Source organism: Lutra lutra, chromosome 14, assembly GCF_902655055.1.
Source record: "Lutra lutra chromosome 14, mLutLut1.2, whole genome shotgun sequence".
Lineage (NCBI taxonomy): Eukaryota > Metazoa > Chordata > Mammalia > Carnivora > Mustelidae > Lutra > Lutra lutra.
Window position 1 is genome coordinate 46,102,049 of NC_062291.1, and position 17,321 is coordinate 46,119,369.

Here is a 17,321-nt window from a genome sequence, read left to right on the forward strand (position 1 = left end):
AAAATCCTTTAAAAAAACAAAAAACAAAAAAACAAACAAAAAAACAAAAAACCCCACAAAGCCTTAAAAAAAAAAAAAAAAAGGTAAGAAAATACCTCCTAAGAATTAATCAAGAAAATAATTCACATTTTCTCAAGTCTTTACATTATTCAGATCAACAATTTAAGTACCTCATTTACTATTTAAGTTAAATTCTATCTATATAAAAAGCTGACAGGGGCCTCCTGGGTGGCTCAGTTGGTTGAGCACCTGACTTCAGCTCATTATGATTTCAGGGTTCTGGGACTGAAACCCACATATGGCTCTGCACTCAGCTAAGACTCTGCTTGTTCCTCTCTCTCTTCCCACTTGTGTTCTCTGTACCTCTCTTTTTCAAATAAAATCTTTAAAAACCAAAACAAAAGATGACAGATGCTTCTGCTTTGAAATAAACACACTTGAGGAAATATTAAAGACTACCCAAAAGTTTCCACAGGAGGAAAAACATTCTTCCTCACCAGACAGCCTTTAAAGACACATTCTTTTTTTATTTTCCAGCAGCAAGCAGTGAAAACCAAGTAGTATACGTTGAATAAAAACAGGGACATCTGGGTGGCTCAGTCAGTAAAGCGTCTGCCTTCAACTTGGGCCCTGATCTCAAGGTCCTGGGATTGAGTCCAACATAGGACTCCGTGCTCAGCAGGAGCCTGCTTCCCCCTCTGCCTGCTGCTCCCCCTGCTTGTGCTCTCTCTGACAAATAAATAAAACCTTGAAAAAGACAAAAAAAAAAAAAAAATCACAAAGAAAAGCCAACTAAAACTGAGCCTCTTCCAAACCCTGGATCAGCAAGAATATGTTCAAGCTTCAACGACTCTCTGTATCAATAACTGAGGAGCTAGCTATAAATGGGTAGCTGTGGCTTTTTACTTGCACAATTTGGGCAGTTTCAATAGCAAACCAATGGCTAGAGTCTCCCCAACTCCCCCACCCCACCCCGCCCAGGCTTCACAGGTTATCTCAGGTTTCTAGTCCAAGAGATGTAGTAAATTTCACACTGCCATCTTGGTGACTAGATCCCAGGACGGTCAGTGGGTAAAATAATATGACGAAAAAATAAGCTGCTTCATGAGAATGAGTTAACTGCTAAAGAAGGATACTGTGAAGGAACATCTGCTCTTGGGTAGGAACTGGGACTACTTGTCCTTTAAAATCTCTTTAATTGTAGGGCACCTGGGTGGCTCAGTGGGTTAACGCCTCTGCCTTCGGCTCAGGTCATTATCTCAGGGTCCTGGGATCAAGTCCCGCATCAGGGTCTCTGCACAGGAGGGAGCCTGTTTCCTTCTCTCCCTCTCTGCCTGCCTCTCTGCCTACTTGTGATCTCTCTCTTTCTGTCAAATAAATAAATAAAATCTTTAAAATCTCTTTAATTCTAAGACTTTGTTTTTAAGATATACAACCCATATAAATTCATTTTATGAAACAAAAAAATGAGTTTATAAAACTATAAAGTTATACTTAACTTAAAACTGCAGCTTTATGTAATCTTTATATAACTAATATATAACCATGATTCACAGTGATAACCTAATTTTAATTCAATTATCCAGAAGCCCACTAACCAGTGTCATACTGAATGAAAGAAAGGAAGAAAAAAAAATAAAGCCCAGAATGTTCCCTGAGAGTCAGACAAAAGATAGTGCCAGATGGGCCCAATACTCAACTACAGGAAAATTATAAAAATGAAAATATAAATATTTGAGAACTGAAATGGAGACTGACAAATATGGTTTGTTTCATCAGTGACCCAGCAGCAATCTTAACTAGCAAAATAAGATGGCCAAAGTCCCAGATAATATATAACCCTCCAAGCACTGAAGGTTAAGATGATTACACAGATAACGCCTTAAGAAAGAGAGCAGAAAGGCAGCAGCTGAAGGAAACCTAGAAATCAAGTAAAAAGCAGGGAAGGCAAAAGGGGCACCTGGGTAGCTCAGTGGGTTAAGCCTCTGCCTTCAGCTCAGGTCATGATCTCAGGGTCCTGGGATCGAGCCCCGCATCAGGCTCTCTGCTCAGCTGTGAGCCTGCTTCCTCCTCTCTCTGCCTGCCTCTCTGCCTACTTGTGATCTCTGTCAAATAAATAAATAAAATCTTTAAAAAAAAAAAAATGCAGGGAAGGCAAAAGAAATGATCTAAGTGTATCAGCACATATATGACAACCACAAATAACAATTCAGGGAAACTATGCCTAGCTATCAAAAACTTTCTTTTTTTTAAGACTTTTTATTTATTTGAGAGAGAGCACAAGCAGGGAGAGGAGCAAGTAGTGGGAGAAGCTGGCTCCCTGCTGAGCAAGGAGCCCTGCAGGACTCAATCCAGGACCTTGGGATCAGGACCCTGAGATCATTACCCAAGCTGAAGGCAGACACTTAACCGACTGGGCCATCCAGGCACCCTAGGATGGCATTTTTTAAAGAGGAATAAAAAATTTTCAAGAAAAAAAAGGCATCAAAATTGCCAAATGACCAATAAAACCATAGAGTGAAATAGGCATTTTAAAAAAATATATTTTATTTATTAATTTGACAGAGAGAGACAGCGAGAGAGGGAATACAAGCAGGGGGAATGGGAGAGGGAGAAGCAGACTTCCCCCCGAGCAGGGAACCTGATATGGGGCTCGATCCCAGGATGCTGGGATCACCACCCGAGCCGAAGGCAAAGGCTTAACCCAATGAGCCACCCAGACACCCCGAGAAACAAGCATTTAAATACATATATGTCCCAACCTAATCCCTCAAACTCTTATCTTTAATTTTCTCCCTAGTAAGTTACAACTTTTCTGACTAATCATTTCACTGTTTTGTTTTTGTTTTTGTTTTAAAGATTTTATTTGAGAGAGAAGGAGAAAGAAAGTGCAGGGGAAGGAGCAGAGGGGGAGGGATAAGCAGACTCCATGCTGAGCACAGAGCCCAACATGAAGCTTGATCTCACAACCCTGAGATCATGACCTGAGCCAAAATCAAGAGTCAGGATGCTTAACCAACTGAGCTACCTAGGTACCCTCACTACATTCTTACCAGAAGTTTTCCTCACCCTTCTCATCTTGCTGCCACATGTGTTCCCCTAGACAACCCTTTTCAGTATCCCTGGTTACGTGCTGGGGAAGATTATTAGAGCAGCATGCTTTAAAAAGTTAATGTTTTCTAACATGGAGAGGCTGGGAGAGGGAAGAGGGACCTCTTGGCTAGTTGCACTAAAACTGAGATGGCCTATGTGGTCAGGAAACTGGGTATATACATGAGGATTGAAAAAATAAATATACTGAGGATAATGGAACCAGAGCTCTCACTATCAGCAAAGTGAAAATGTGGAAAGGCTAGAATAAAACATGGTGCTGAACTTGAATTAGAGGTTATCAGTGTGAATTCATGGTTCTAAATATAGATACAAAATATGTGTGTGAGACAGATGCATATATTTACATACTTCCTAGCTCTGTGAACTCAAAGAAGGCCTAGAAGCAATGACAATGTAGAATAAGTGACCATACCTAGTCATCAGACCTTCATTCCTTTGTTTTTAAATTTTTTAAAGCTTTAGTTATTCAAGTCCTCTCTATGCCCAACATGGTGCTCAAACTCAGGACCCTAGACCTTTATTTCTAAATACCATTTTCCACTAAAAGAAAACAGGGGTCCTTAGATAAATGCTTGATTCCAGGGCTGGGAAGGTATATGATGAGTACCAAACATTTCAGTATGCCATTAAGTAAAGAAATTCAAGAACTGGACACATCAAAAGGCAGTTTGAAGAAACATCCAAATGCCAAATCTAAGAAAACTGGGCACTGAAAGAACGACAATAATATCATTTAATAATATTTAACAAATGATCGAATAAAAGAGGAATCCATGTTCATATGGAGATAAAAGAAATGATATATAAACATATAAACACAGTCTTACAGAGAAAAAGATCCACCTTAAAGTAGAAGGCCAACTGCTAATAACTGCAGAAAGAATGACATAATTAGGAAAAAACATCCAACAACCATTATAGTAAAAAAACTGATTTGGGCAAGAATGCTAAAACTAGTGGGTGAAACTTTGAGGAAAGCTGAGGAACCTGACAGACACCAAGGGATCAGTTAACATCAATAGTAATGGTACAAAGTGGCCAACTGTGTGCCACCTGATATGATGCAATGAGAACACAGCATCTCTTCTGTGGTACTTCCAACAAATACATATAACCTAAATCACACACATATTGAGGGACAACTACAAATACCAGCAGATCCTAACACTTTAAAGATGTCAAAGTCATGGAAAGACCAGGAAAGACACAGATGTTCCACACTGAAGGAGAGTTGAGACTTGTCACAATTAAACACAACATGTGATTCTGGAATGGAGCACCGGCTCTTTATTTGGGAGAGAGGAGGGTACCTTATGCCATAAAACCATTATTGAGGCAAATGGTAAAATATGAATGGGATCTATGGCCTAGACTATTTTATCAATGTCAAACCAATTTCCTGTGTTGATGGGAATGCTGCTGCTATAGAGTAAAGTGCTCTTGCGTTTAGAAAGTACAGACTAAGAGATTTTGGAGTAATGGGCATCAAGTCTGCAATGTGATTCTCAAGACACACAAACACACCAATGAATGGGAGGGAAGTCCACTTTGACTCCCACAAGACATTCACAACGTCCACAGACATTTTTGGTTGAAGCAACTGGTGGTGGGGTTTTTTGGGGGGTTAGGGGGAGCAAGTTCTACTAGCATCTAACAGGTAGAGGCCACATGTGTTGCTAAATATTCTCCAATTTACAAGGGCCAACCCCACAATAAAGATTTATTCAGTCCAAAATATCTACAGTAATGGGGCTAAGAAAGCCTGACAGGTAGGGAAGGAAACTGTTGCCACCCCAAGCCAAGGGCTACCTCTTCCCACAGAAAGGAGGTCATTAGTGTCTTTAAATCTAATCAGATTAGAGAAGACCTAGATACTCCCACTGACCTATCAGCAACATGATGCTGTTTCTATTATAATGGAGAACTAGAACAACTGCTGAGAACATTTCCTACACCCACGTACTTAACCCCCCCTTCTTTTTTCTCTGGAGATTTGGGGGTAACCTACATAAAAATTCCTTTGAGAAATGAGCTTATCTATTTTTTTTTTTTGCACAGATAACATAAGTCCTAATTTCTTATATTTAAAACATCTATCATTTCCATTATATTAATTTATATCATTTAAATGCTTAAAATTTTACCTATTTATTTCCTCTATTCCTTTACACTCATCAAAACTCAATAGGCAAAATTTCTTTTTCTGTTTCTCAATGGCTTTCTGAAGTAGTCTTTCAGTGTCTTAAAGGCAAATGGATGACCTATTTCCTATGAGCTATTTTATACTGCTTAACTTCTTGTTGCTCTCTTCCTGAAGTAGGCTTCTAAATTCTTTACCTAGATAGTTCTGTGAGGGTACATATCTTCCACGGGATCTAAAACATTATTATTTTTATTAAAGTACAATAACACTTGGGTCAAAGTTTCATTTTTGAAAATTACTCACCCACCTAAATATTACTAACATATGTAAAAAAATTCTGATAAATTCTCACTTAAAATATTTTGGCAAATATTTCAGTAGGAGGTTAAAAAGGAAACTGAAACACTTAAGTGTTTTCTTCAGGGAATAAAATGTTATTTAGGACTTTGGTTTTAAGGCAGGACTTTACCCATATTACATGTTTCAAAGAAATTCAATTTCATAGCTCTTTTGGTTTTATAAATTAGCATTTTCTTAATTTTTCTCAGACATTAGCCATCACCAGTAAATAGGTCTTCTGCCTACTAGGTTATATGACCTAATTTACTTTAGGACAGAGAGATTGCTTCATAATCGGGTCAAGTACATGTACACTGCTGCCTTCTAAGCCACATTAGTAGCAAAGAAATGACTCCGATATTTAAGTTTAAAACTAAGCTAAAAAACCTGAACACAAATGAATACAAACGGATGTAAATGAGTATCAATTAACATAAGCATATAAGTACTTAAAAATTTATGAACACATTACTATGACTTCATCCTCAATGAAATAATCTAAAGACAAAAAAACTGGAAAAACTTAAAATTCACTCAGTGTACTTATTGTTCATAATAATACTGTATTGGGACACCTGGGTGGCTCAGTTGGTTAAGCGTCTGCCTTCAGCTCAGGTCATGATCCCAGAGTCCTGGGATCCAGTTTGACATGGGGCTCCTTGCTCAGTGGGGAACCTGCTTTTCCCTCTCCCTGCTGCTCCCTCTGCTTGTGCTCTCAATCTCTAACAAATAAGCAAGATCTTAAAAACATTATAATAATATTGGTATTACAATTTTGAGAGTAATATATAAGATAAAGCAAGTAAACTAGTACAAAATTCTGTAATCTTAAATTTGAAATGAAACTACCAAAATGAACTCACAGTTTATTTTTCAACATGTTTCATAGTTCTGTCCAACAAAAGAGCCTAAAAGCAATGAACACACCTAGCATCCAGATCTGGGTTTCTAAATACTATTCCCACCAAAAGAACCAAGGATCCTTGCATAAATGAATGCTTCCATGACTGAAACAGGTAAAATACAAGATGAGTCCCAGTCATCTTGTGTGCAGAAAGCAAGGGAAATACTCAAAGATGATGGGGTTGGGGCACCTGGCTGGCTCAGGTGGTGGAGCAAGCAACTCTTGATCTCAGCCATGGTTGTGAGTTCGAGCCTCATGCCAGGTGTAGGTGTTACTTACAAAAATAAAATCTTAGTGAGAATAAAAGATGATGCAGTTATAGCAAAAGGACACAAGAGATAAATGGCTCACACAGGCCCAGTTTACTGTAGATACCTTTTTTTGGGGGGGGGGGGGGGGAGTGAGAACATGCCTGTATGTGCTCAGGGGTTGGGAAGAGGGGCGGAGGGGAGGGAGCAAGAGAATCCCAAGCAGGTTCCATGCCCAGTATGGATCCTAACATGGGACTCCATCTCAGGACCCTAACATCATGACCAGAGCTGAAATCAAGAATCAGACCCCTAACCAACTGAACCACCTAGGAGCTCCCGTAAATACATTTAAAAAGCAAAAAGTATTGAGTCTATACTGTAGGAAAGAGAGGAAGAGAGAGTGCAAGGTGGTGGGGAAAGGAGAAAGAAGACTCTTTATAGAATCCCAGTTATTAAACGTAGAAGAGCCATTAGAAAACTCACCTTCCTACAACTGTCAGTGTAATAAATGATGCAGACAAAGATCAACAATGGATGCTAAAATGATGAAGTGAAACATTAACGGGGAACTGGATATTTAGATGGTACCAAAGTAGCACCCAGAAGCTTACTTACTAAATTACAAAAGGAAAAATATACCTTTATTGGACAGCTGGTGATCACAACATTCATTTGGTAGTCAAACAATATCAAGAGCAGAATTACTAGGTGTTACGTAACTTCTAATATAAAGCAACATACAATTATCACTTTGACTTATTCTTGCCAAAATATGTTTAACCCGAATCTAATCAAGCTTACAGACCTAATTTCCAGTGTTCTATACCACTATATTACTTTATATTTTTTTAAGATTTTATTTATTTATCTGACGGAGAGAGAGAGCTCACAAGCACAAGCAGGGGGAGAGGGAGAAGCAGGCTCCCCACTCAGCAGGGAGCCTGAAGCAGGGTTTGATACCAGGACACTGGGATCACGACCTGAGCCAAAGGCAGACAGTCAACTGAACCACCCAGGTGCCCACCACTATACTACTTCAATACAATAATTACCTAAAGGATGTCATCAGGAAAAAATCAGACAAACTGTGGATGTGGAAAATTCTACAAAACTAGTATCATGAGCTCTTTATTTTTTTTTTTTTAAGATTTATTTACTTGACAAAGACACAGCAAGAGAAGGAACACAAGCAGGGGGAGTGGGAAAGGGAGAAGCAGGCTTCCCGCCTGGCAGAGAGCCCCAAGTGGGGCTGGATGCCAGGACCCTGGGATCATCACCTGAGCCAAAGGCAGACGCTTAACAACTGAGCCACCCAGGTGCCCCTCATGAGCTTTTTAAAATAAAATCAGTGCCACAAGAATTTTCAAAAGACAAGGGGACTGTTCAAGACTCGAGATAAAACAACTACATGATTATGGTTTGGAAGAAAAATAAAAACACTAAAAGACAATTCAGAGATAGCTGGGGTAAACAGAATATGGACTAGACATCAAATAATATCAAAGAACTGCTAATATTTTTAAGAACTTTAATCATATAACCACAGCCAGGTATGTATGCTTAACAAACGTCTGTTATCTTGGGGCATCTAGCTGGCTCAGTAGATGGAGCATGGGACTCTTGATCTCGAGGTCATGAGTTTAAGCCCCACAGTGGGTGTAGAGACTGCTTAAAAATAAAATCTTAATTAAAAAAAAAAGAAGAAAGAAATGTATGTTATCCATAACTCTACAAATGACCAACTAACTTTCAAATAAGAAAAAAATTATATATGTGGTAGAGGGAGGAGATCACATATATGCCATTACATCAAAATATTAACTTGGAATCAATCTAGGAAGATGGATAGGGGTATTCATCAAACCGATCTTCTATATTTTCTATATATTTTGCCTTTTCAAAATAAAAAGTTGAGAGGGAAGAAAACAAAGCAAAATGTTATAAATCAGCAGTTCTCAAACTGTATGCTGGGGACCCATGAAACTCTTCCAACTATTTCACAATAATAATATGTTATTTGCCTTTTTCACTGTGCTGTCATTCGTACAGATGATGCAAAAGCAATCAATAATGGATAAAGCTCCACAGATACAAATGTAGTAATCCAAAGGGATACCTGCACCCCAGTGTTTATATCAACAATGTCCACAAGAGCCAAACTACTGAAAGAGCCCAGATGTCCACTGACAGATGAATGGATAAAGATGTGGTACATATATACAATGGAGTATTTTGCAGCCATCAAAAAAAAATGAAACCTTGCCATTTGCAACCACGTGGATGGAACTAGAGGGTATTACGTTAAGCAAAATAAGTTAATCAGAGAAAGACAATTATCATATGAGCTCACTGATACGTGGAATTTGAGAAACAAGGCAGAGGATCATGGAGAGAGGAAAAAATGAAACAAGATGAAACCAGAGAGGGAGACAAACCACAAGAGACTACTAATCTCAGGAAACAAACAGAGGGTTGCTGGGGTGGAGGGAGGTGGAAGGGATAGGGTGGCTGGGTGATGGACATTGGGGAACGTATGTGTTGTGGTGAGCACTGTATATTGTGTAAGACTGATGAATCACAGACCTGTACCCCTGAAATACATAATACAATATATGTTAATTTTTAAAAAGCTTTTTTTTAGGGGCACCTGGATGGCTCAGTTGGTTAAGCAACTGCCTTCAGCTTAGGTCACGATCCTGGAGTCCCAGGATCAAGTCCCTCATTGGGATCCCTGCTCAGCAGGGAGGGAGTCGCTTCTCCCTCTGACCCTCTCCTTTCTCATGCTCTCTCTCACTCTCTAATAAATAAATAAATAAATAATTTTTTAAGTATTAAAAAAAATTTTTTTTTAAATGGGTAAAGCTGTTGGTCACTTAGCATTAATCAAGATAGGGAGGTCCAAACTGTGTAAGTACTCATATTCTTTACTGCCATACACTTCAGTTTAAAAAATAAACTACCAGTTTTTGTTTTTCTTTTTTTTTAAGATTTTATGTATTCATTTGACCGACAGAGATCACAAGCAGGCAGAGAGGCAGGAAGAGCGAGAAGGGGAAGCAGGCTCCCCACAGAGCAGAGAGCCCAACGTGGGGCTCGATCCCAGGACCCTGGGATCATGACCTGAGCTGAAGGCAGAGGCTTTAACCCACTGAGCCACCCAGGCACCCAAACTACCAGTTTCATATAAGAAAAAGCCCTCGTGGGGCGCCTGGGTGGCTCAGTGGATTAGGCCGCTGCCTTAGGCTCAGGTCATGACCTCAGGGTCCTGGGATCGAGTCCCGCGTCGGGCTCTCTGCTCAGCAGGGTGCCTGCTTCCCCCTCTCTCTCTCTCTCTCTCTGCCTGCCTCTCCGTCTACTTGTGATCTCTCTCTGTCAAATAAATAAATAAAATCTTTAAAAAAAAAAAAAAAAGAAAAGAAAAAGCCCTCGAGGGGCTCCTGGATGGCTCAGTGGGTTAAAGCCTCTGCCTTCGGCTCAGGTCATGATCCCAGGGTCCTGAGATCGAGCCCCACATCGGGCTCTCTGCTCCACGGGGAGCCTGCTTCCTCCTCTCTCTCTCTCCGCCTGCCTCTCTGCCTACTTGTGATCTCTGTCGAATAAATAAATAAAATCTTTAATTTAAAAAAAAAAAAAAAGGGGGCGCCTGGGTGGCTCAGTGGGTTAAGCCGCTGCCTTCGGCTCAGGTCATGATCCCAGGTCCTGGGTTCGAGCCCCGCATCGGGCTTTCTGCTCAGCAGGGAGCCTGCTTCCTCCTCTCTCTCTGCCTGCCTCTCTGCCTACTTGTGATTTCTCTCTGTCAAATAAATAAATAAAATCTTAAAAAATAAATAAATAAATAAAAAGACTACAGTCTATATAGTCCATACAGATTATATTCCACACTGCCCTGGCCCCTGGCCCCAGAGCAACTTAAATTTTTTGAAATTAGCATTAAACACTTTTTTTTTGATGAGGGTTAGACACATGGGGGTACAAAAGTATAGCACAATTACTTTGAAATGAATCCCAATTAGATAAAAGAATAAAAATAAATGAGGCTGTAAGACTTGGCCTTATTCATTCCTAAACAAGCTTCTTCTTCTGTTTAAAAGCAGTTCGATCTGCAAAAGATGCTAACAACCTGTAACTACCTTTTATTTATCTTTTTAAATATTTGTTTATCAGAGAGAGCAGAAGTAGGGGGAGCAGCAGGCCAAGCAGGCAGAGGGAGAAACAGGGCTTCCCACTGAGCAGGGAGCCCAACTCAGAGCCAGATCCCAAGACCCTGAGATCATGACCTGAGCTGAAAGCAGATACCTGAGACTGAGCTACCCAGGCATCCCACAACTACCTTTTAATAACAAAACTAATTAACACATAACATGTTATATAATTAATATTTTAAAATATTTTACTTATTTGGCATGGGGGGGGCGGGGCAGGAACAGCAAGCACAAGGAGAGGGAGCTGCAGGCAGAGGGAGAAGCAGATTGCCTGCTGAGTAAGGAGCCCAATGTGGGGCTCCATCCCAGCACAACCCGAGCCTAAGGCAGCGGCTTAACCGACCGAGCCACCCAAGTGCCCATAAAGGCATTTTTTTAAATGAACAGGTAAAATCAAGCAAATTATTCTAAATACTCACACTGGACCATATTAAAATGACTTACATAATGCATTAGAATGAAGCTGGACCCTTAACTTATACCATATACAAAAATGAACTCAAAATGGATCGAAGACTTAAATATAAGACCTAAAACTATAAAATCCTTAGGAGAAAACATAAGGGAAAAGCCATATGACACCTGACTTGGCAGTGATTTTCTGGCAACAAAAGAAAAAACAAATTAGGACTTCACTGAAATTAAAAACTGTGATCAAAGCACACTATCAAGAGAATGAAGAGACAAGTCACAGAATAATGGATCTATGTGCAAATTATTTATCTAATAGATTAATATTTAGACTATGTAAAAAACTCCTATAATTCAACAAAAAGACGACTCGACTCAAACATTCACAAAGGACTTGAATAAATATTTCTCTAAAAAGATATACAAATGACAAGTACACAAAAAGATGCTCAACATCACTAGTGAGGGAAATCAAACCACAATGAAATACCATTTCATACCCATTAGAATAGTTATTAAAATTTTTTTAAAAACCCATAGGGGTGCCTGTGTGGCTCAGTTGGTTAAGCTCAGCTTAACATCAGCAGAGGTCCTGATCTCAGTCAGAGTCATGAGTTCAAGCCCTACACTGGGCTCCAGAGCATGGGGCCTACTAAAAGCAAAAACAGGGCACCTGGGTGACTCAGTCATTTAAGGGTCTCTCAGTTTTGGCTCAGGTCATGATCTCAGTGTCCCAGGATGGAGCCCTGCATCAGGCTCCCCACTCAGTGGGGAGTCTGCTTTTGTCTCACTCAGCTCCTACCAGCATTCGCACATGCGTGCCTCCTCTCTCTCTCCCAAGTAAACAGACAGATCTTTAACATGAAACAAAAACAAAAAGCAAAATAAAACAAACCACAGAAAGTAAGTGTTGGTGAGGACATGGAGAAAATGGAACCCTCGTGCGTTGCTGCTGGTGGAAATGTAAAATGGTTCAGTTAAGGTGGAAGAGTATGACAGTTAAACACAGACCTACCCTATGCCTCAAAAATTCTCTTAGATACATATCCGAAAGTACTAAAAGCAGGGGCTCAAACAGCCAAAAGGTGAAAACAACCCTAATGATGAGTAAACAAAATGTGGCATATACAAAGTGTCCTTCTAAAAGAAGACACACGGAGAGAGGGAGAAGGCCATGTGACAGAGGTAGATACTGCAAGTTACTCAGCACAAGCCAAGAAGACCTGGAGCCACCAGAAGCTGAAAGAGGTAAGGAAGGATTTCTCCCTAGAGGCTTTGAGAAAGCACAGCCCTCCCAACATCCTGATTTTGGATTTCTGGCATGCAGAACTGTGACAGAATAAATATGCTTTAAGTCGGCCAGTTAATGGCTTAAACTAACACAAACAGTAACTTTCAATATATTTATATCACCTAATAGAGGAGTTACCAATGGATGGCAGAGTCTGATCTTCTCACCAATAAAATCCCCTTGAACTACAGCACATACAGTATATACATACAATTTAATGTTTTTTGGCCATAAAAAATGAAATTTGGTATGTGTTATAATACAGATGGACCCAGACAACATTATGCTTAATGAAATAAGCCAGACACAAAAAGGTTAAGTATTTTATGATTCCACTTATACAAGGTAACCAGAATAGGCAAATTCATAGATACAAATAGTAAAAGAGTGTTTACCAGGAGTTGGAGCTGGGAGGACAAAGGGGCATTTTTTTTTTTTTTTTAAGATTTTTTTATTTAATTATTTGAGAGAGAGAGAGCATGAGAGAGAGGATGAGAGGAGAGAGGTCAGTGGGAGAAGCAGACTCCCTGCTGAGCAGGGAGCCCGATGTGGGACTCGATCCCGGGACTCCAGAATCATGACCTGAGCTGAAGGCAGTTGCCTAACCAACTGAGCCACCCAGGCGCCCCGGCATTTATTTTTTAATGGGTACAGTGTTTTTGCTGGAGATGATATGTTTTGGATATGATAAGGGGATGGTTACAAAACACTGTGAATGTATTTAATATTACTGAACTACACATATAATAAAAACTATGTTAGGTATATTTTTGTACACTTCAAAAAATGGTTATATATAAAAAATTGACTTATATCCCTTGGAAGATAAATAAATTTACTAGTAATTTTCAAATTAAAAAAGTAAGAGTTGCACCCCTCCCCCAATAATAAATAAGTAATACAAATCACAGATAATGCTTTACTTACCCGTTTGGGACCACTAAAAATCTTTCTGGTGTTTTCCTTCGATTTATCTCCTTGTTTATTTGGGGGCTTCTTCACACTTTCAGGCACTCCAGGCAAGTCCTCTGTAAAATCCAAGTTTTCTGAAAAGGCAATCAAAACTAGCTAGCTTTCTAATACTTCCAATTATCTACCAAACAACCTACGAACATTTGGGGGAGTGGCATATTATGAGGGTGAAAAAATAAAAGGAATAAAAGTACCACTCAGTTGACAAAATACTCCTAACAGTATAAAGTTTCATTTTGCTATTCTCACCCTCCTGCTTGCTCCCTACTCAAGGAGAAAATCAAAAACCTAGTTACCGTGTATGTGCTTCACTTTTATTTTGTGTAAATGGCAAAATCAATTCTTTAGTAAAATAACTGTTGGATATCTATGGACACTGACATTAAAATGGTCTAGTTTAAATACACACACACAGTATCAGGTGGTATTCACCTTTAACATTTTTCTAGAACTTAAGTATACTGAATCAAGCTGGCCTTCAAAGAATGTCTGTTTACACCACAAAAACCACATTAAAAAAAAAAAAAAAAAAAGATAGCTATCTTTGGCAACAGATGGAAAATGACCCCAGTACAATGTAGCTCAATGATTTGTGGGTCTTCAAAAAAAAAAAAAAAGAAAAGAATTAGATTAATTCCTAAATGGTTATACTTATTCCAGCCTACACAAAAGAAGAAAAATAGGAGGGCTTTTTGCTAGCCCAACCCTTAAAAATGTTTGCTATTTCATATATCATATTAACACCCAAATTCCAACTTTGGGTGTATCAATCAAACGGTCTCTAATTTTTAAATTTTATTTGGTAGCAACACAAAGTTTATGAAAGGGGCACCTAATGATTTCACATTTCAACACTTAAAAGGTTTTATGACCTGGGGCGCCTGGGTGGCTCAGTGGGTTAAAGCCTCTGCCTTCGGCTCAGGTCATGATCCCAGGATTCTGGGATCGAGCCCCACGTCAGGTTCTCTGCTCAGCGAGGAGCCTGCTGCTTCCTTCTCTCTCTGCCTGCCCCTCTGCCTACTTGTCATCTCTGTCTGTCAAATAAATAAATAAAATCTTTAAAAAAAAAATTTTATGACCTCAAAATGTAAATTTCTGCCACAGATTTTCAATTGCTGATTAAGATAACTTGCTATCAAGGTTAGCAGTAAGAACTAAGTAAACTGCAGGGAGACAGGAGCTCAGGTTTCGTACATCATTACTTATCATCCTCCTGAGAAAACAACTGTAAAGCTGTCTGCCCAGTCAGATCACATGTGACTAGCAAGGCTGCTGCAACTTCAGTTCTCCAAAAGAAATTCAAGACAGCACTAGATGAATTCTGACAATACCCTTATTTATTTTTGCAATGGGAAGTAAGAAGTGAGCCTCAGGGACTATCCCTATATAATTCTAGTTTTAAAGACTGACTCTAATCTAACAAAACTAATTTTAGCCAAATACAACAAAAGGGTAGGTAGTCTCAAGTATGACTTATAATGTACAAATTAATCTATATGTAAGAATACTATCAGAATTCTAACTCACGATACTGACATTTCTTGTATGACTTAATAGGACAAAAGCTTTATTAAGTAAACTAATACAGAAAAACTATGTATTTGGTTAATATATATAAATATAGCTCCTGTATCCCAGAGGCTTTCACTTACTCTTCCTCACTCATCAATCCACTTTACAAAGCCCTTGTCTGGTAAAGACTTAATAGCAAAGCTTTTGTCTCTCACAGTAGACTATCAACTCCTTGAGAGCCTCTAGTCATTATTGGCCCTACAACCTAAGAGACAAATTAAATGTCACTGTTAAGATTAAATAAATACTTAACCAGCACTTTTCAATTTTAGTAAATCAACTCAAGAGGATGATTTTTAAGATTAAGACTTAAGATTTCTTGAGAATGTTTTAAACATTTGTTAGTTGATTAGTTTTGAGACAACTACAAAGGCTTTTCATCAATTTTAATTTTCTAATTTTTCCCTCACTACAAACCATCTATTATCAGTGTAGTTCTAAATGTCCAAAATCTACCATAAGTCTCTACTGCATTTGGATTTTCAAAGCTGAAACATTAAGATGTCTAGAACCCCTATACACACAATCTTAAAAATTCTCAAGTGCTAATAGCAGAATTAAAACACAAACAAAAAGACTCCAATCCAAAAATCAATCCTTACAATGTGGAACTTTATTAACATTTAAAATGTTGTTCCTGGGCACCTGGGTGGCTCAGTTGGTTAAGCGACTGCCTTCAGCTCAGGTCATGATCCTGGAGTCCCGGGATCGAGTCCCACATCAGGCTCCCAGCTCCACGGGGAGTCTGCTTCTCCCTCTGACCTTCTCCTCGCTTATGCTCTCTCTGTCTCTCTCTTCTCTCAAATAAATAAATAAAATGTTAAAAATAAAATAAAATAAAATAAAATGTTGTGCCTCTGGATAAAATGCTGTACCTGTACCTCAGGTAATCTGTGGTCCTACATAGTACTTCCATTAAAATTGAACATAACAAGTTAAAATTAAGTGTCTAGGCAGAAGCTAAGTAGATGCTGATTTAATCCTGAAAAACATTTATTTATAGTTTTTCTTAAAGTCTTACCTGTATTATTAGCACTAGACTGACTGTCCTGGGAATTATCATTGCTTTCAGGAGGAGGCTGCAAGGAGGGGGATGGAGCTGTTTTAGTTCTTTTTTTGCTTGTCTTTCTTTCCACTTGACAGTCCTCTTCATCATCATCTTCACTTTCACTAAGATCATCAAACCCAAAATACTTAATTTTGTAATTAGAACTCCCAGAGCCTCCTTCATCACCTCCTGTCTCATCATGATCTTCAAAACCAAAAAATTCAAGTTTAACATCCTTTTTAGATTTAGTATTACTAGGTCGAAATCTAGTAGTGGTCTTAGAAGTTGCAATATCTGCCTTTTTTCTTAGACGGCCAGCTTCTCCCAAATCTGCAGGGGTTGATGCAGTGAACTCATCCATGCTACGTTCCATAGTATCCTGTATGGTAACATTACAAACTGACAAGCAAGATGGATGTAAAACAGTGTAATCTCTAGTCCGTCCAACCGTCCCTCTGAAACTGGTCCCAGAACTTACACTGCCTTTCTTTGCCTGATTCAGGCCATCTTTATTTGATTCACTGTTTGCTTTGGCTAAGGCCTGACTGGTGCCGTCCATTAGCTTATCAAAATTTGATGCTCCTTGTGAGGATTTAGCTTTATTGGCCCTACAGTACGTCCTACAGTTGCTTGGCCTAAGAACACTTTGCACGATGTCTTCCTCAATGGCTTCATTTAGATTTTCCAACCGGTTTTTAAAATCCTCATCCTTCATCTCCAAAAGAGGATCACTATCCAAACTTAAAATACAATCTTCTGATCTGATATCTTCAAAATCATTATCCCATTCATATAAACCAGTTCTTACAGATCCCTTAATCGGAGATATTTCTGATGGAGATTCTGATCTTTTTCCAAGTTGGGAGTTCCAAGTATCATTTGTTTCCTTGATTTCATCAGCTTTGTATCCAGAAGCTACAGTTGTTTCTGCACTGGGTTTCTTTGTACTATCTTCAGCATTTTTGTAAATATGGTGACTATTCTTTTCATATTCTTCACTAAAATTCTCCACTTTATCTGTAAAAATTAAAAATAAGGATAAAAAGATAAGTGACATCAATGTAAACATTAACA

General features: G+C 38.9%; 1 protein-coding gene across 2 annotated transcripts in view; it reads right to left on the reverse strand.

Moving 5' to 3' along the window:
• The window catches only part of WAPL (WAPL cohesin release factor), an 88,484-nt gene that overhangs the window by 46,232 nt on the left and 24,931 nt on the right, over positions 1 to 17,321 (reverse strand). The window contains exons 3-4 of one of the 2 annotated variants that reach the window (XM_047702123.1): positions 16,221 to 17,264; positions 13,583 to 13,683 (exon numbers count right to left, since the gene is read on the reverse strand). In XM_047702123.1, the coding sequence (XP_047558079.1) occupies positions 13,583 to 13,683; positions 16,221 to 17,264 (1,145 nt within the window). Of the gene's footprint in view, positions 1 to 13,582; positions 13,702 to 16,220; positions 17,265 to 17,321 lie in introns of both variants that reach the window. The other variant, XM_047702122.1, reaches the window with a different exon arrangement.